We start from the raw sequence: 20,226 nt of genomic DNA on the forward strand, positions 1-20,226 counted from the left end.
CTATGTGGGCTATTGTCATTCCTGTTACAGATAAGGAAACTGAGGTATTGAGTAATTGAGTAAATTGTCTTTGGTCACATAGCTAGCAAATGTAAAGATAATACAAACTTCCAATCTAAAGAACAAATATCAGTCCCATTACTTTATAATCATTTCTCATTTTACAAAAAAAGAGAAAAATGTATTTCTCACAAGACCATAGGAGGAGTGACTTTTGGCCATTTGATTTTTTATTTAACATTTGTTCATTTTTGAGAGACAGAGAGGGACACAATGTGAGTGGGGGAGGGGCAGAGAAAGAGGGAGACATGGAATCCGAAGCAGGCTGCAGGCTCCAGGCTCTGAGCTGTGAGCACAGAGCCCAACACGTGGGGCTCGAACCCACACACTGTGAGATCATGACCTGAGTTGAAGTCAGAGGTTTAACCAAATGAGCCACCCAGGCGCCCAGACTTTTGGCTGTTTAAAATATACAAAGAAACTAACTTCCTCTCATCATAAAATAAACAAACCAAAATATTGTCACTAGTGAAGAGACACAAAATGACTAATGCTGGCTCTGAAAGCATTCCAAAGAGAAATTCACCAAAATGTTTTCAGCAATGGCAACACAGTTTATAAAAATATATAGCCTTCCAAGGAAACTATTGCAAAGAGAAAATCACTGGCATTGATAAATTCTTGAATTTTAAAACATTATCGAAATGTTTTTCAGATTCATAGCCCTAACATAAGAAAGATTATGCAGGCCTTACTCTCAGGCTGGAATAGCTTGTGCAGTGCACAATTATAGAATTAGTAATTCTAATTGATGCACTCAGTGATTTAATCGGCAGAGAAGAATGAAAACAAATGAACTTGAAGAAATTGGGGCCTGTGCTATGGATGTAGTTCCTTCTTTCTATTGATTTATTGATTACACGTCTTGGGACTGCTATCATTTAAAGACAGCATTTTCTATGAGCATAGCTGGAAAATTTTATTCTGGAGCTTCTAAATTTGAATGGCTGCAAGTTAATTCCCTTTCAATATGTTGTTAATTTCCCTATAAGAAAGGAATGGGAAAATGGAATCACTGTGACTGTATCTGTACAGAATGAACTCCTAGTTTAGTCTAGATCTCTATACAACCTTTGTTCATTAAAAAAAATGTAGCATTTTCAAGGCATGGATCGAAGTTGAGTGAAAAATTTTGCACAATTTATACTATACCTAGTTTTGGAGGCTTGCATGAGTTTTGTTAAATTGATTTTATTAAATTGAAAATGTTGATTTAAAAAAAAAAAAGAATTAGCTCAAAGACGTTTACCCAAACGCTACTCCTAAAAGATGAAAATTATCACCAGTCATGAGGCTCCTTCTTTTTCTCTGGTTTGATCATTAAATCACACTTTTCCTTAATACTTGGGAGGAGATGGGCTCCACAATGGTGTCTACAAAGATGTCTGAGATTCTTAAAATGAGACTCTCAGCATCGACAAAAAAAAATTTACCTATAATTTATTTTAGAAAATGACAAGTGATTCTCTAGAAATTCAAGATCAATAAACCTGTTTCTCTAGATTTTCTTTTAAAAATACACGTTTTTGTTCCCTCAACCTTTAAAAAGTCTATTTTAAATGACCTACTTTTAAACTGGTTTTTTAGTTAAGTGTGTCATACCTGGATGTAGTTGACTTAAAAGTGTTTCACTCCTTGCTATTTCTTTCTAAACTAATTATTTTATTTTTAGTCATTCTGACTAGTGTGGGATATTTTCTCTAGAGAAAGGAATCTCTTTCAATAGGAAAGTGGATGGGAAGAGCATAGATTTGTTCTGGGCATGAGTGTTTTATGTTATATGCTCTGCGTCTGTGAGCAGTTAATATTATTTACCAATGAACACCACATAATTGCTCTGTTTAACGCACTGTCCATATGCAGGTGAAAGGGTGGTGAGGAACCGAAAGACCTCCTGAGGTCGATCTGTCTCTGATATAGGACTTCAAAGCATTATCAACAGGTGGTTGTCCACTCCTTTTGTAAAAGTCTCCAGGGAAAAATTCCACAGTTGTTTTTCATCATAAATCCATCTGTATTGCATCCCTCTGTCAGGAAAATGTGTCTAGTATCTATCCAAAATCCCTCCGGTTTTGATGTAAGTCCATTTGCTCTATGTGTGACCTTCATTGATACAAAAACAAAAAAAAAAACCCAAAAAACAAAAAACAGCTGCTCACCATCTTGTATGTAATAATCTTTCCACATGGATCAGCCTTCGTATATCAAGCTAACTTCTTGGCTGCTATAAGAACCTTGGGTAGAAAACTGTATGTTTGATTTGGGAAAGAAAATTCTATGTACTGATTGGAGTGATTGCACTATTACACAGCTTTATTCTTCATAAGTTGGCTCTGTCTTTGAATTGGAGAATTATGATCTAATTTAAATTCACCCATTTAAGAGAATAGGCTGATCCCTGTTCGAGGCTGTGCAACAACTTGAAACATGTACTCCAAAACTGTCCTCAGAAAACTGCTATTTGACATGAGCCTAGCACTAAGAGTAAATGGTGATTTTACTTGGTATGAAAAGACTTCCAAAGACCACTAAAAGAAATAATCCTTATTCAAAGATCAGTTGCTAACATATTTACATACAATGCACAAAAGCGCAGCCAAAGCATTCTAACAAAACTTATTTTTTTCAAATTGCTCCCACAAATATCTACTGAATACATGCTATGTCACAGTCACTATGCTTTATTACACAGTATTATTCTAGAAGGATTCCTGCAGTAGCCTCCATGGATCTCCCTCCTGGTGTTCATACCCTGTTGTGATTCCCCTACCCTTGTACAAAGGCAGAACCTTGACTTGGTCCCAACAAACAGAAGATGGCAAAAGTAATGGGGTGTATGTGATTATGTGTATGTGATTGTGTGATCACATACATAAGATTATAGTGCCCATCTTGCTAGAGTCTCTCCCTTGCTGGCTCTAGGAAGCAGGCAGGCATGTTGGATAATGAAAGCAAGGAAATGAAGGTGGCTTCTAGAGGCAGAGAGGGGCCTCCGGCCAAGAGCCTATAAGGGTCTCCAGCCAGAACTCAGCAAGAAAAAGAATCTCTCAGTTCTACAATCACAATGAACTGAATTCTGCCAAAGGCCTGAATGTACTTGGAAGCAGATCCTTCTCCTGTTGACCCTCAGACGAGAACACAGCTCTGGCTGACACCTGATTGCCTGTGAGACCTCCCCTGAGCAGAAGACACGGTTTGGTGGAGCCTACACTCCTTATTCACAAAAACTGGGAGATAACAAATGTGTGTTGCTTCAAGCCACTAATGTTGTGGTAATATTGTTACAAAGTAACAAGTAACTAGGTCCTCTGTCTTTCTCTGTCTTTCTTGACCTTGAAAACTTGGGAGCATGCAGGCCAGTTATTTTGTAAAGTCCCTCAATCTGGGTATGTTTGTTTGGAAATCCCTCAATCTGATCCTCATGATTAGATTCAGATTCAGGAGTAACAGAAGTGATCTTGTATCCTTCTCAGCATATCCTATCAAAAGGTGTATATGCTTTATACATATAAGTGTATTATTGTATACATAAGTGATATTAAATTGATCACGTAGTTAGATCCACAAGTTTTTTCATTGTAAAGATACGATTTTCCCATGATAACTGATAAAAAAAAAAAACTTGTGAGGACATACTTTAAGACTATGTAAACATCCCATTCATCATCAAACTCTCACTTATTAGTTTTAGCAACCACTGATGATTTTCTAACTACATAGTTCCTTTTGTATTTATTAGCTGGCATTCTCTTCTTTCTATTGACTTACTTATCTAGCGATTTATTTATATCAGAGTGAAATCACAGTTTCTTATTTTAGTCAGTGGTTACAATTTGCTATTACTTTATATTTTGATATTCAAATTGATCCAGATTTGTTCATTGGAAGCTCCCTTCAGCTACATCCTCTGTCCTTCTGATATGTTGCCATCATTTTAAGCCTTTCTAATTTTCTAGCACAAGATTTTCCAGGCATATCTTATACGTTTCCTGTCCTAGACCTGGAACTTTTTCTCCAAAGACTCTTGGTTCCTTTTAAAGTGGAGAATGGCATTTAGAAGCCAAAGTCTGGGTACTTAGTGTACTCATTGCTATTGAAATGTTATTGCTGCTAGTACCTCCCAGTGAGAAAGCTGAAGTAGATACAGAGATATATTTAACAAAATATGTGTAAGACCAATGCACTAAAAACTAGAAGATATTACCGGGAAAACTTTTAAAAGACCAGAATAAATGGATAAATATACTATATTCGTGGATTGTAGGACTCATTATTAAGATATCAATTATGAAGATGTCTTCTTAGCATATTATAAGGTTGCAAGTCTATATATTGGCTGGAATTGTGGTCACATCTGAGGCTTGACTGGGGAAATATCTGCTTTTGTGCTCAAAAAGTTTGGTAGCAGAATTTTCTTTGTTGTATTGTGAAGACTGAGGGATTCATTTTTTTTTTGCTGACTAGAGCTCCTTGTAGGCTGTCAGCTAGAGGATACCCACAGTTCTCAGAAACTGCCTGTACTTCTTCATCATGTGGGATTTCCCTGCATGATACACAACTACACCCCCCCCCATATTTAATTTTTAACCTCCAATTCTATTTCAACACTACAATGTATGTTCTAGTCTTCCCCCTTCAATAGTTAGAAACTTAGATATCATTATAAGTGCAAATATATTAATTTTCTCAAGCCTGGAATATACAGGATTGCTGCAAGGGGACAGAGTATACTGTGTGGCACTTGGGGGGGGGGGGAAAGCAAAGCAGGAAAGTTTTTCATGACTTTTATAATTCATATTCTTTTTTTTTTGAAAGGAACTTGATCATAGATTTATTTTTTTTCTGGTTGTATGATCAAAACCTTCAACAGTAGAGGTAGGTAAAAGCCAAATCATGTTGAACTTTGTAAGCCACATTAGAGAGTTTGGGCTTCATTCCAGTATATTGGGAACTGGAGGGCTTTCCGTTAAATCATTGCACATTTATTTGTTGTGAATAGCAGTAACAGCATTTTTGAAGTTATTTCCTGGTAATGTTTGTTATTTACTCAATCTTCAACTCATTCTAAAACAAGATTGGAGATGCTTAGTGCAGTCTGTACCAGTAAGTTAAAACATTAAATAATCTAGCAAATAGGGATAAAGAATAAAATGGAGCTGGGGAACAAGAGGTCAGGGTGAGGTCAATGCAAAATATGCTCCCCTTTAAGAACTTTACAATTATAGAGGTTTTGTTACAAATTTTATCTGAGATTTCTGGAGACTAGAACAGTCTGAAATACCTCATCTCCCAATCCCTTGTGATATGCTCACTTCATATAACAGGCCTTCACAGTAACCCCCAATCTACCATGTACATCACAGAGAATTCAGACCCACTGATGGGAGAATCCCTAAACTGTTTTATTTTGTTTTGTTTTCAAGTAACTTTTCAGAAAACTTCCTGGTTTCTAATAATTTGACCCTTTCGGGTTAAAAGAAAAAATGGACATTTAGATAGTTTATTTAATCAAGACAACCAACAGAAGCAAATATTTCAAGCCAAAAATTCACTCCATCTTTTGTAGGTAAGCAGAATTTTAAATCATAATTGACCTCCTGTTAGGAGAAATGCGTGGATTTCCACAGGGAAAAACTGAGCACCGAGGGCAGTCTCTAGCTCATGAGCACTGTAATCACACATCAGGATCATAGTAACAAATTAGAGCTCCCATTTTAAAATCTGATATAATTTATCATGCATTATGTCGCATTCTACTGCTTTGCTTACTTTTTATTGGCTTGTGGTTACTTACATGCAACAGTGAAGTGTCAGAAACTGAAGTTACAGAAAGACAACTATTTAATGCAGGAAGGATAAACCATTGCATTGGGGGGATTGGAAGGCATTTTCTAAAGTTCTTACATTATCAATTTAATCATGCGTTTCTATGTAGTGAGTAATGTCTTACATTCTTGCCAAGAGTATTTTGAAAGGACTTTGTTAAAAGTATGTCAGCTCGATCACTTAGGGTATATCACTGATAATAGTGTCCTTCACACGTAGTGAAACATACAACTCCTGATTTAATTCTACCCCCAAATTAGGTCACTGCAAAATACCATATTAAAACTGCAAATTGCGGGACAAGAAGATGGAGATGAGAACAAAGCAAAAGGAAGACACCAACTTCCTTCTTGTAAAGCATGATTGGGACAGGGCAAAACAGAGTAGGAAGGCTGAGCCCTTTTAAACGGATACTTTTTTTTGTAGTGTGTGTGTGTGTGTGTGTGTGTGTGTGCGCGCGCGCGCGCGCGTGTTAATTCCTTTTAAATACGACGAATTAATTTAAACTTGGGCTAATCGGCTGCTGTGCACTGTACCCGCGTAGTGCCTGTGCTCTCAAGTTAACCTCATTGTACAGAGGTGCCCTTGTTCTCTGACTTCATACACAAACCATCATAATTATTTCAGTTTACCTTTTCCTTTTCCTAGGAAATCTTGTTCCAGCCATGAAAAGGGAATGTTTGATGCAGACCCCTAATTTGTAACTATTATTGTCGTTAATATTAACATTTTAAACACGGGAATGGCTTTGTTGGAAGTTACCCACCAGGACCCGCAAATCTGTGGCGCACGCCCCAGCTCTCCTTAACCCGCACGGTTGCTGGGGTGCTTCGAACCCCCGGGGCTGACTGGGCTCCGAGGAAGGTCGATGATCCCCGTTTCTCCCAGACCCAAGCCCTGGGTTGGAGGAAAGCGAGGCCAGACGGTCATTGTTCAGTCAGCCCAGAGGAAAAAGTGCCCAGGGTAGCAGCACCTCTTACTTTGCGTGGAAACTTCCCCTAGCTCCAGCTTTCGGGATTTAGGATGGGCGCACACATCGCCACTCTCCCTTTCTGACAGCGGGACATCTGCGAACACACCCACAGTCACCTTTGCGCGCTCCCCTGGATCCCGCTCAGCACACAGCGCACCCCAGCGGTGGCGTGGCCTCCTTCCAGCCGTGGCCACTTAGCTTCCGGAGAGCTCGCCAGTTGCCTCCGCCGCCGCCTTGGAATCTGGGGACCTGAGACACTGCGAGACCCGGTTTCCACCAGACCCCAGGGAGGACGCGCGGCTGCAGCGCCTGCCCCACCCGCCACACCTGGGAGCGGTGAGGACCGGGAGAGGAGGGGCGCGGCAAGAGGCTGGCCAGGAGCCCGAGCAGCTTCGCCGAAAGCCAGCCGGACTGGAGCAAGGCGGAGGGGGAGGGTCTCGGGGCAGAGTCCTGCTCCTCCGAGGGAGGGACCCCAGCTGGGGTGGAAAACAGCACAAACCAGCTGCTGAGACTTGGGGCGCGGATCATGGAGCGGGCCAGCCCGGGGCCCGGGGGGTCGCAGTTGCAGCGGGACCAGGATTCGGTGGAAGCGTGGCTGGATGATCACTGGGACTTTACCTTCTCTTACTTTGTTAGGAAAGCCACCAGGTAAGAAGAGGACCCCCTGGAAGACTCAGTCGGGTCGCTGAGAGTGACCTGGGGGCACATCTCTCTCCCCTGTTGAATTTTCCCCTGCCTTCACCATTAAACAACCTCCGTTCCCAGGCCCTTGGCTTTTTAAGTAGGTCCTTGGTCCTGTTAGGGTATAGAGACCTCGACTTTATGGCAAGTACAGTCGAAAAGCCCAAGCATGGGATTCGATCCAACTTGCTCACAAAGTTCAAATACAAAAATGTACATGCCCCCCCCCCCCCGCCCCCCAGACATACACCCCGGCTGCCCTGGTATTCCCTGAGAGCAAGATTATTTACATAGACCCGCGCTCATGGGCCTTCCTCCAGCCCTTCTCTAGCCTCCTGGTCCCCCAAATCTCCTTAGCGAAACCAAAACAGTTTTTGAGCCCCTTCCCTGCAGCTCCGGAAGCACCATTTCCAACTCGGTCCTAGCGGCTCCGCTCCTCCCCCGTCCCCCCTCGCCCCGGCCCTTGGCGGGGCGGGGAAGCCGGGGTAGGGGCGAGACCACGAGGAGCCCAAAGGCTGCAACATGCCGGAATCTTCCCAGAGTAAGTGCTGTCGCCTTTTGCCCCCTTCCAGTCCTTAGTTTGGCCCGCGCGTTTCCTTTCACTCTCTCCTGCTCCCAAGGCGGCGCCGCTGAAACCGCTCCGCAGAGGGGTTCGCGGAGCGCACACAAAGGGCGCGGGGGAGGCGCGGCGGGAGCGGACAGCTGGGGGCTGGCGAGTCCCGCGGCGGCCCCAGCCGACCCCAGAGGCCAACTCTTTCTGGTCGAGAGCCAAGCGCCGGGCGGCCGCTGCGGAGGGCTGGGAGGAGGGCGCCTGTCCTTTGGGAGGCGGCCGCCCGGGGGCCAGTTGGGCGCGCGTGGGAAACGCTCGCCTTGAGTTAGGAAGGCATTGGGGCTGAAGCCGAGGAAGGAGGAGGTGGAGAGGGGAGTGTGTGGCGGGCGGATCCCTCAAAGCCTGAGGAGTTGGTGGGAAGCCGACTCGGGCTGATTCCAGGACGCACCTCTTCGGAGAAGGGTCCCGTGTCCTCCGCCGCCACATCCAGGCAGCGGCCGTCGGGCAGCCGGCGCTGGCCGCCTCGGCCGCTAGGGAGACGCACTCGAGGCGGTGATGGTGGAGCGGCCAGCTGGGGCACGGCGCTGGGGTCCCACCCGCCCGCGCTCCGTCTCCGCTGTGCCGGGCGCTCCCCGCCAGGGGGCGGCGCAGCGCGGGACGAGCGGGTGGCGGCTGGCAGCGGTGCGGTGGCGGGGTCGGTAGGGGAGCGGGCTTGGAGTCACCGCCTCACCTGGGCACGTCGTCGCCCCCCGGCGCCTTCTGGCATCCAGGGTCTGCGGAGCCCGCATGGTCTGCACTTCGAACTTCCCATGTTTGATATGTTGCCCTTTGGAGACAAAACCAGGTAGTTCCTTCAGCATCCCCTCCCTTCCCACTTTCCCTGGGGGCGCGGGGCCGGGTGCTGGGGTGGTGGCGCCCGGGTCACACCAGCGGAGGAATCTTCATTGAAAATGGACTGTCTGACATTTTTGTTTTCCTTTATTCTCTTGCGGTGTATTACTTTGGTATCTTAGAAGGGACTCTTTTTTTAAGGCTGTTTCTCCTAACGAATTTGTATCGATTTCATTACTTTCGGGGTTTTTTGATAGAGGCTACTGCTTAGGGCAAATCTTACCTCTTCTGTTTAATTACTCCGCCCTCCTTTTAAAGTTGGCTTCCCCATTTTGGCCTTCTTCCTTCAAAATCTTAAATCTGGAGCAAGCGGAGGATAAACCCTGGAAAGAAAGTGGTTTCTTTTCAAAACACACTTTTCTGCGAGTGTAGGGTAAGGCACTAAGACCATCTAGATCTGGAATTGCTGATTGCTGTGGCCGACAGTTTTCAGCGGTCACCTGCTACTCAGAGGCCATCTGCCCCTCGTTTCCTTTCCCCCTTGCACTCATCCACCTTTCTGCCCTCGTTGAACGGGGAGTGAGCAGGAGAACTGGGCTGATTTTTTTTTAAGTGTGTCAAGGTGTTTTTGGGAGGTGGAGTATTATTAATAGTTGAAAGAAAAAAGTGATTTGTCTTATAAATCAACATAAATTGTCCTTTTCTTTTTTTCCCACCTCTCCCTTTAAAGTCAGAAATTTGGGATTGTTTGGTGGTTCTTTTTAAGTAGTCATAGGTAAGAACACCTCACTCAGAGCCTGCCAAAACTTTGAAAAACATTTTACTGGAAAATAAATGGAAAGAATTAAATTTATTTTTCTTTTCACATTACTTCTTCTCCCAAGTAGCAAAAGATTAAAATCCCAATTTCTCAAAATTACACTGCTCTGTGTAAAATTTAGATCATCTGAGACTCTATATGAAGATTTTTTAAGTTAGTTTTTGTATTATAGTTTATATTGACATAGGCTGACCACTTTCTCTGATATGTGTGTGTTGTGTATATATATTCTTATGTATTTATAAGAGCTTATGTTGAATAGGAGTTGGAAAACGAAAGTATAAAATGTTTAAGAGTAGTACAGGCCCTCAGTTTTAAGAGTTATGAAGTGCTGAAAGTTGTCAGTTTAAAGAATATAATCTAAGAGCTTGTGTGTAGTCAGAGGTTCCAGTTTGGTCTTATATTTGGTGGCATTAACTGGAGATTTAAGATTGCGAGATTAGACAGTAGTTGATTATAAAAATGCCAAACTTCTAAACCCAGTGTGAGTCTTATGGTTGTAGTAAAAATTTATTTGCAGACATTTTAACTTTACAGCTAAGATTTTTTTTTAACTAGAAGCTCACATTACTTTGCTTTTTTCCTTTTGTTACATTTTGTAAGTGTACAGTGAATACTGTCAGTGATTCAGAAAACCCATGAAACAGTTCTGTAGAAACATTTAACATGTTTTAAAATTTAAAAGAAATTTGGATACACTTAGATTGGCCATCTGTGAGTGTAGACAGGCATGTGAATGGAACTGTTTCTACATTATTTGATTTGATTGTTGTCATTTGACATTCATGCATGCCTCTTTATCCTATCTCCAGACTGAATGATCTGTACTCAATAGTAGTCATCGAACAGAATGAAGGTTCTGGCATTCCTAAATTCTCATTTAAATACCCATGGGTTTGGTTGACCTCGAAAGCAATTCTGCCGCTGTATTAGATTGTTTCCTGTATCTTCAAATACAAAGCTAAGCACCCAGTTAAAAGCTAAAAGCTTGGAGCACAGATGCTTTTTAGTAATCACAGACTGTTTGATGTGAATTTGAGAGTGTTGGTTGAACAATCCATAACATAATCTTTTGGCATAAAAAAATAATTTGAGATTAGTAAAAGTACAACATATGGAAAATTTCCACCCTCACTATTCTAGACAACTTCCTCAGTTCTACCCGCCTGAGATACTGTGTTAATCAAGGGCTCTAATCTTCATGTATTTGCAAATGAAGTCTTCTGGGTGCTAATGCCACTTAAACAGCTGTTGTTATTCTTGACAGCATATTAAAATAATGTTACTTTTCATTAGTTACTAATCAGCTCTGCCATTGTGGATGATGTTATAGTTTATTTAGCATGGTAGGGGTAACATGATTGACTTTACTGCTTTGTTTTGTACTAGGCTAAAGCTTGAGAATATTTGGCATATAATGAAAATAGGAGTTACTAAGTGAGGACAAGTTTTTATGATCGCTTGGATCAAAGTCCAGAAACAGAAGTTTTACACTCCCAAGTAGCTTTCTGTGATAGACCTTTTATTTGACACTGCAAAGCTGTGCTGAATTACTTGACATTTTTTTCTTCATAATTTTTTCTCATCTCTAAAAGCTTAACATTTTTATTTGCAAGATATTTATTTTAAAACCAGATGATGGATATAAAATAAATATTGCTATCTACTTTTAAAAATTATTGTGTCTGTAATTATATAGGAATATAATTTTCAATTTTCAGACAACTGATTTGTTAAGCATATTTGATTAAGCTGTCGCTAGTGTTGAATATAATAAAACCCTGTGATTGTTGACTCAGTCTGACTTTAATATTATTTATAATATTTTTATGATGGTAAATCTGATGCAATAACGGCCTTTTCTTTTTGTATTGTTTATAACCAGGGTTCATATAGCCAGCTCTAAACTGCTTTTTAGTGCCCTAAGAGTACTCATATGTATAGAATTCCTTTCTCCTAGAAGAAGCTGTAAGAGATGTTTCTCCTGGCCCCTTCTATCTCTAGTGTTCTCAAGGTTTCAAAATCAGACCCATTCTAGAGCCTGCAGTACAAGGTCATGATTCCTAAGAATGTGGTAGAATTAATGCAGTGGCAACTAGTCACAGATGGTATCTCAAAATAAATCTATCTGCTTAGCTAACAAAATCTGAAATAGGCATATAGTACAATTCAGTAGCTTTTTTTCAGATCTGTATTTTCCTAGGATCATGTTTTCAACATCTCAAGATGTGCAATATTTAACATTTTGAATATGTTGTGCAACAAAATTTTCTTTTTAAGTAATTCCACCTAAGTATTTAAATATTTAAAATATCTGAAACTGGCTTTCAAGTTGTACAGGTAAAGTTTCATCCTTATCTGATTACAGGGAATGTGTCTTAGTAATATGCTTCCTTTCCTTTAAATTTGAAAACACAAATTAACTTAGAATTTTGAACTTCCCAGTGCATTTTAATAATGCTCAGGAAAGATTTCTTCCGTCGTTGAAAAGGTTACGCAGAACTGGTTGATGTTTATTAGTTTATTCCCAAAACATTTTTCACATTAATAATTTATTAAACCTATAATTGTTAGGTTCAGTTAGATTTGCTCTTTGTTCTCAGAGTTGATTGTAGGATAAAAACCTCTTCCTAGGATGAAAGCCTTTGGTAAAGACTTAAGGGCAATTAAATAAATCACTGAGTTGATTGATAGTGGAGGGTTGAAAAATGACTAATTTCTGAATTTAGGATGCAGACTAGCTACTGACTTTGCAGGACTTCCTATGAAATTAGTTTAGCTGGACAGATGTAGATTCCATTGACCAGTGTTTACAGCTGATTGATGTGGTTTTGGAAATATCTGTTATATCAGGTTCTCAGCAAAAAGTGCCTGGGAGCTATATACCTAGGCATAAAAATTGAAGAAAGTCTTTCCACATGAGTCATTCATCTGATATTTAGCTCTGTAATCTTATTTACTGACTTGGTATTCTCATTTTGTTTGGAATTATATATATTTTTTCATGATGTAAATGTTGTATTCATTTTCTCTAACTGGTGGGAATTTATACTTATGGCCAACCAAATGTTTCAGGCAGGTAAAGCTAACTGAGTGTTAGGTTTTTAAGAATCATTTTGATAAGTATTCTAAAAAGCTTTCTGAGACACTTGGGACACTCAGCTGGTTAAGCATCCAATTCTTGATTTTGACTCAGGTCATGATCTCACAATTTGTGAGATCTAGCCCCGTGTCAGGCTCTGCACTGACAGCGTGGAGCCTGCCTGGGATTCTCTCTCTCTCTCCCTCTCTGTCTGCCCCCGTTCCCCTCTCTCTCAAAAATAAATAAATAAAAACATTAAAAAAATAAAATAATTAAAAAGCTTTTAAAGATATTTATTTCTCTGGTTTATAGTTTGTACTAAGCATGCTTTTTAAAGTGTCATGTGCCATTATTAGCTTCTGTATCCTTCAAGACTTTCCCCTTGATTCTGAATTCTAAAATCAGCAAATTATATTCTGTGAATAATTTTATTAAATCTAAACTTGGGAGAAAAAAAGATCTCCATCTAATATATCCTTAGTGATAATTATAAAAAAAAATAGCAATCATTATTTCTACTCTCTGTTGAATACCTATGCTGAGGTTGAAAGAAGAGAAAAAAATCCTGACCCTTTAAGCTGATGAAATAATTAAAACACACACACATACACACACGCAGGATTTTTGAACTTTAGATTTAGAAAAGATCTTTAATCCAGTGTTTCTCAAACTTAAGTAATGTTCTCCTGATAAGAAAGACATTCTTATTGATCTGTGGTATGTTAGTTAGAAAACTTCTGGTCATAAGTAGCCCTACTTGAATTTATACAAAATTGTCTTACATAATTAAGTGCCTGGAAATAGATATGTCTGTGAAATTCATCTGATCAAATATTGTCGGGATTCTGTTTGTATGTAAATCTATTTAATCTGTTTGTCCTTCCTTCAGCCCATCCATCCATCCATCTATCCATCCCATCCTTCCATCCATTTTTTGGCCCTATGCTGTGTTGGCTTTATTCTGTATGCTTTCTTTATGTGCTGGAAGCTTTTTCATGGCAACTTTCTGTGGGTCTTAAAATCCTGATGTTAGAGAACTACCGAGTCATCTGTGTCAGTCCTCTCAAACTTTCTCTGGCCTTGCTTGAGTCATGTGCCTGCTCTGGTCCAGTCAATGTATCCAGAAGAATAGGGTCGTCCGACTACTTTCTTGGGGCAGGTAACCCATAATGTGATATCCCATTGAAGGAGAGGGAATTCCTAAAAGAAAGTGATATAGGCATAGCCAGAAATTCTAGGTATCTACCATACCTAGTGTTGGACTTCCTTTTATTTAATGTTGGTTAAATATGGGATTCCTAAGAGTAGGTATAATTTAATCATAATTTCAGCATTTTTCCAATTGTAATACCAAAATAAATTTATAAGCTAACTATGAATAAAAATGGTAAAACTCCAGCCAGATGCAGATTGACAGTATTTATTACATCACCCTTGCAGACTGCATATGGCCCTGACTGCTCAGTAGAGTTTGGTGAGGTCAGTTCACCTTTGCTACAGTTGCCCTAATGATGATTCACTTCTCCCACTGGGTCCGAACAGTCATGAAGCTTTTATTGCTATAGCATAGCTTTTGTGTGTGTGTGTTTTTTTTTTTTTTTTTTTTTTTTTTTGCTTGGTTTGAAAGCACACTTACAGATTAAATTTGTCTCTTTTTTATTTTTTTCTTTATCCTAAAACCATTGAGCTGTTCGTATGGTTGTAAACACAGATATAAATCTGAGTGTTAAAATTGTAGGCTAGTACTTGGTTTGAAGGTGGTCATCCCAGTATTTTAAAGTGTACTTCTTGCACCTTTTTTAGGGATTTTAATTGTCATCAGTGTGCAAACACAAAATTAGAACATTTTCATAGAAAAATTACAGATCTTTAAAGCGTACTTGTTTTGGATTCTCAGGCCTTCTCATACCTCAGATTGAAAAACGGCAATCTAGTGCAGTCTTTCCCATATGCAAAACAAATCAATTTACATATTTACAGCAGAGATGTCAGTTATGATGTGTTCTTTCATATATAAGTAGGTTTTCCTTTAAGGAACGTTTTTCATACATGTGATTGCAAATGCATGGAAAATTACAAAACCTGTTTCTTTTAACTCTCCATCAAATGTGAGTGTGAAACCATATGAAGCGATTCTGCATTTTATTTATATTTGGTCCCAGTCAACTTCTCAGATGTTTTCATAGCTGGAGAAAACTTGGAAATACTAAGTAACTTCAGGCAGAGCGTTCATTTCCTTTTCATACCAGATCCAAGAGAACTGATCACGGTAACATCACAGTAGACATTATGTGAGGATGTCACTTGGAGGTGCTCCAAATCTCCCCAGTTTCATTTAACAGCCTATTATTATAGTATATTCATCTTTTCTTCATCCGAGCCAGTGCTTCTCAAAAGGGATGCTATTGGCATTCAGTGGTGACCTTTTTTTGTTGTTGTGAGAGACTGTTCAACAAATTGCAGGTTATTTAACATCCCTGGACCCCAGAAACTAAATGCCAGGAGCACTCCCATCATTGTGACCCACAGTTCCAAATGCCCCCAAGGACTGGTGCCATTACTTGGTTAGGAGCCACTGTTCTGAATTGTTTAGTATTGATTTTTACTGATGTTGGTTAAGGGCCCTAGGTAGGAGCAGTCTAAGCTTCAACCCTAGAACTTTTTCTTTCAAAGAGTATGAACTTAGGTGCTTTATTTGCCTTTTCTGTAAAATGGAAGCAGCATTTACTTCATAGAAATTTAAAGGAAATAATGCATATTTCCTTCCCTTTTGGAGAGTGAATTTCAGTAGTTTACCCTGAGAATCATATAATCACAAACTTTGATAGTCATTTCTTTATTCTGGTAAGTGGGAATTAGAACAATAAAACAGCGATTTTTATAGACTTTAAGAGTCCTTGGGGTGCCTGGGTGCCTCAGTTGGTTGAGTGTCCGAGTCCGACTTCGGCTCAGGTCATGATCTCACAGCTTGTGAATTTGAGCCCTATATCGGGCTCTGTGCTGACAGCTCAGAGCCTGGAGCCTGCTTTGGATTCTGTGTCCCTCTCTCGCTCTGCTCCTCCCCTGCCCATGCTCTGTCTCTCTCGCTCAAGAATAAATAAAATCTTAAAAAAAGTCCTTATATTTTACATGAATATTAATGATTTGAACAGAGCCATTTGTGGATTGTTGTGCTACTGGAAAGGTAATTGGACCGGGAGTCCAGACCTCCTGGGGTGGGTTGTCCCCAGCTTTGGGACTGGCTCAGGTTAATAACCCTGGGTTTTAAAGTGGGAGTGGAGGTGGGGTGGGGAGGAATCAAGGCAGAAAAATTCATTAATGAGCTGAAAAAGCTCTTTCAACCCTAAGCATTCTTTATTTTCACAAGGAGAGCAGATTATCAGATTCTCAGATTGAATAGTTTCCTTCTTTAAGTACTTTCCAGAAATGAGTGGTGGATCCAGGTCAAATTATGCAAACAGTGTAACTAAAACTGTATAAAATCAGGATCAAAGAGCAGGAAAAATATCTAACATTATACTTTATGTGAGTTACTTTTGTGTTTTTCCTACGGATAATTTTAGCAGATTTCCATATAAGTTATCAACCATCGCTTTCCAGACAGGAAATTAGTACACTCTTTGTAATTCTGGTTTTAAAGTGATTAATTCACATGACCTACGAAATAAAAAAAGCACTGGAGAGAAAGAAAAAGGGATGATGTTTTAATAGTAAACTTAAAAGCATGGGAATGCATTGTTTGTTCTGGATCATTCGGGGCCTGCAGTTTTTTACCCTGTTTCGTTTGAGGCACCCTGCAAATCTCCCCAAATGTTACATTGCTCAAGGACTTGCTGCGTAGCTGTGCTTGAGGCCCAGGCTTCAGCCTTCCAGACTTTCCTCAAGCGAGCCCCTTGGGTAGGAGCTAAAACAGACCAACTTTAGTCCCCAGATCTCTAGCAGAGTGTTAAAGCATTTTTTTTGTCTAGTATTAAAACCATTCTCCAGTTTAGAATTATGGTTACTATGAAATATTGCTATAATGTTCATTATAGGTAATTAGTTATGTTTTCTCACATGTGTTGTCAGTTTTATTTTATCTTTCAATTTTTTCAAAAAGAATCATCCCCAAATCTCTAACTTATTTTTGCAAAAAAAAATTTTTTTAAGTAGTAATGGAGAAACAAACTATGTTCTTGCAATTATTTTTCTCAACTGTTCTTTATTTTTATATGTTATTCAAAAAATTACATCATATGTAAGTGTAGTTATTTGTCTAGGGAGTCTTATGTTTTTTCAGTTATAATTTGAGAAAATACTAACATTAAAGCAACTTAATTTTTTTCCATGTGTTTCTGTAGAGATATTAGTGTTTTAAAACTAGGAGCTTCAGAAGAAGCAATGGCTAACATCCAGTTACTCTGTACAAGCCACTGAATAAATTGTTTTTCCAAAAAAAAAAAAAAACACTTTTGAAGATGTACTCCATTATTTAATAATGTTTGATTAACTTAAAAATAATAATTATTGTGTATTAAACACTGTATTAAACATAACATTTGTATGTCCCAGACTCTATGCTGTCACTTTATATGCATTATTTCCTTTAATTTTCTTAACAACCTGAGAAAGGTTATGTCATTATCTTCATTCATTTTATTGAGGGAGTGAATAATATACCTAAAGTTTCACCCTTACAAAGAAATAGCTGTGGGGTTGAAGCTCAAGTCTGTCCCACTTAGGGCCCTTCCCCACCAGGCTTTACTGAAGTTTAGTGTCAGTGTTAAAGGAAGCAAGGCAAAAGCTCATAGATTTAATATCATGTGGAATCTAACTCAGGAAGAGGTTAAAGTTTCTCCTAGGGCCCCTTAATGTGCATACGCATTACTAAATGATTTGCTTAGAGACTTTGCCCAAGTGGGTTTAGTTTCCATCTATAATTTTAGAGTATTAAAAAGTGGGAACTCTCCAATGACATTTTAAAATAGAGTGGCTGAATATTTAGGTACTAGGCCATCACAATTATATTTTTAGTATTAGAACACAAATACCCTAAATACAATATATTTTCAAAAAATTTTCATCCTTTGGTACATTTTTTTAGGCAAGAGTACAAAATGCATTGAACTAGTTGCTCTACAATTAGGTTTCATCTAATTGTATTTTTAACTCATGAGAATTACTGTGTTTATATCACAATTTTACTTTGCCTCGTAAATTTTCCTTTTTTTTCCCCTTAGGTTTCTAGATGCCAAGAAATATTCTATAAAACCCAGACAGAATATTTTAATCATTTTCCCTTTCAAGACATCTGGAATATTAAATATGCATTTTAAAGCATTTCTGTCTTTTTCAAGATTCATTTTGTAAGATGAGTGAGCACTTCAACTTTGGTGGAAAGTAAATATATTGCTGCATGGAGCCCTTATGGACATAGGCATCTGTGTGTGTGTGTGTGTGTGTGTGTGTGTGTGTGTGTGTGTGTGTCTTTTGCTAACCATATTTGAAATCTCTACAAGAGTTTACATCTGTCTGTCCTGTGAGTAGGTTTTGCATTTCCTATTTAGTACTTTTAGATAGAAGGTATTTGGAAGAAGCTGTGTGTGACATGTCTAGATGAGTGGAAAATTTCTAGAACATAAGCTATAAATTGTAGTTTTCTTTTCTGTCATAGGTCTATAATAATCTTGTGTGAAAATGAGAAATTGAAAAAGGAGGAAAGTTTTGATTCCTAACAGAGTATATGCCTTAAGTTACCTTTCATTTTTTCAATGAGGATTGCTAATCAACTTGTAATATTTTTATAAAGATGAGGTGTGCCTAATATATAAACTAAAACCTATTTAAATGTCTATAAAAAAGGTATTACTAGATTTGAAACATTAAGTTAAATCATTAACTTAGTTGAGTCTATCATTTTAAGAAGTATACTTTTATCTACTTAAAAAAATAGAAGTACACAGGGTTCTGCCATGTGTATAATTTTGAGGAAATAAACTCTGTTACAACTATCATAAAAAAATAACCATTCATCTTCTATGCTTCCCCCCCCACCCTGAATTTTTTTTATCTTTTTTTTTATCATTCACAAATTAATTTGGTCATCCCTCTGTGTATTACTAAAAATGCAAAATGTTCAACACTGGAAATATGCAGCTCAGCCTTTTCCTGCTGCAGCTGCTGGAACCTGGCTTCCTGGCCTTTTGAGTGCATGAACTCATTTAATTTTGTAGGGTGCTCCACCTACTTTGTAACACCATTTTGAAGGGTGTGGTGCTGGCAGTATTGTAAAGAACCCCAGTGAAATCAAAATGCATTAAACAATATTCTTCATGCCACTGATTTTTTATATCAAATTGCCATTGCATGAGCAGTTTGGGCTGCAAGAGTCTTCCCTAAAGTAGGATATGGAGACCGTAAACTCCTAATTGAATTCATTATTTAAAAAGGTTTGAAATTTAAAATTCAGGGCACATGTATGACAGCTCTTGGCAAGTTTTTGGCAGCTGCCATTTGGCTTTATTTCCTATTATCTAATTAATATCAGTCATTTGGGCTCTTTACATGCACAGTGGGGGAAAGGGTCCCTCTGTGCGCCTCAGCAGCATCTATGATGTATACAAGTTTGAAACCACAGATGGTGTTCACATTGTGTTACCTGAGAGGAATAGCTCCCAATGTTGATTTTGGTACCCTCCAGGATCTACTTATTTTAAGACATATTGTAAAAATTAAAAACAAACAAACACAAAATTAAATTTAATCTACCCATTTAAAAATGGTATATAATACAATTCATTTATGAAGTAAGAAATGTTTTGTGTCAAAATAAGGAAGGATATAAGTGACTGGAGGATAACAGATTTTGGTAAGGAGAGAGGGAATGATTTGGATGGGATGTTAAACATCAGGATCTTATCATCAAATATAAACTCTTGGCACCAATTTTCACTGCATTTCCCTGGGCTATGGCTTTACTTCAAGTTTCTGGGCCCTGTTAGCTTTCATTAACAGCCTTGTAAAGTGAAATCAACCAAAAGACTCTAAGAGGGCTGTCCTGCTTTTAAGTGCTCCCAGGTTTGCCAAGCAGTGAGCAAGGACATACTTATCCATGACAGCAAAGTCTCTAAGTTATTAGTGCTTGTAGCATGGGGTAAAAATACCTGTGGAACTTGTGTCTCTTTCCTTTTTGCTCAGATGGTTAGGATGCAACTTGCATAGAATTATGATGTTACTCTTATTCTTGGGGAGGAGGAGGAGCTTCATGGGATTCTATAAAGAATGGCATTCTGCAGTATCTGCTTTGGCCAAGGACTTGAGGACTCAAGCAGTCGTCAGGATGCCAGTAGCCAGCCTGTTTCCAGACCCCATTTAGCCCACTTAGCCTTTGATGTTGTACACCAGAAACACCTTTCTCCCCTCAT

General features: G+C 39.2%; 2 protein-coding genes across 6 annotated transcripts in view; one reads left to right on the forward strand and one right to left on the reverse strand.

The window, feature by feature from the left end:
* Positions 1-20,226, reverse strand: part of LOC131508029 (uncharacterized) — a 98,562-nt gene that overhangs the window by 31,182 nt on the left and 47,154 nt on the right. Inside the window, exon 2 of the mRNA XM_058723318.1 lies at positions 8,539-8,801. Coding sequence (XP_058579301.1) covers positions 8,539-8,801 — 263 coding nt within the window. The remainder of the gene's footprint in view (positions 1-8,538; positions 8,802-20,226) is intronic.
* Positions 7,037-20,226, forward strand: part of PDE5A (phosphodiesterase 5A) — a 142,509-nt gene continuing 129,319 nt past the window's right edge. The window contains exon 1 of one of the 5 annotated variants that reach the window (XM_058721503.1): positions 7,037-7,195. Coding sequence is in view for 3 of the 5 variants with exons in the window: in XM_058721505.1 (XP_058577488.1) it covers positions 7,386-7,507 (122 nt within the window). In the remaining 2 variants the exon portion in view is untranslated. The other 4 variants (XM_058721505.1, XM_058721500.1, XM_058721502.1 and 1 more) reach the window with 4 other exon arrangements.

The sequence above is a fragment of the Neofelis nebulosa genome, chromosome 3 (genome assembly GCF_028018385.1).
Source record: "Neofelis nebulosa isolate mNeoNeb1 chromosome 3, mNeoNeb1.pri, whole genome shotgun sequence".
Lineage (NCBI taxonomy): Eukaryota > Metazoa > Chordata > Mammalia > Carnivora > Felidae > Neofelis > Neofelis nebulosa.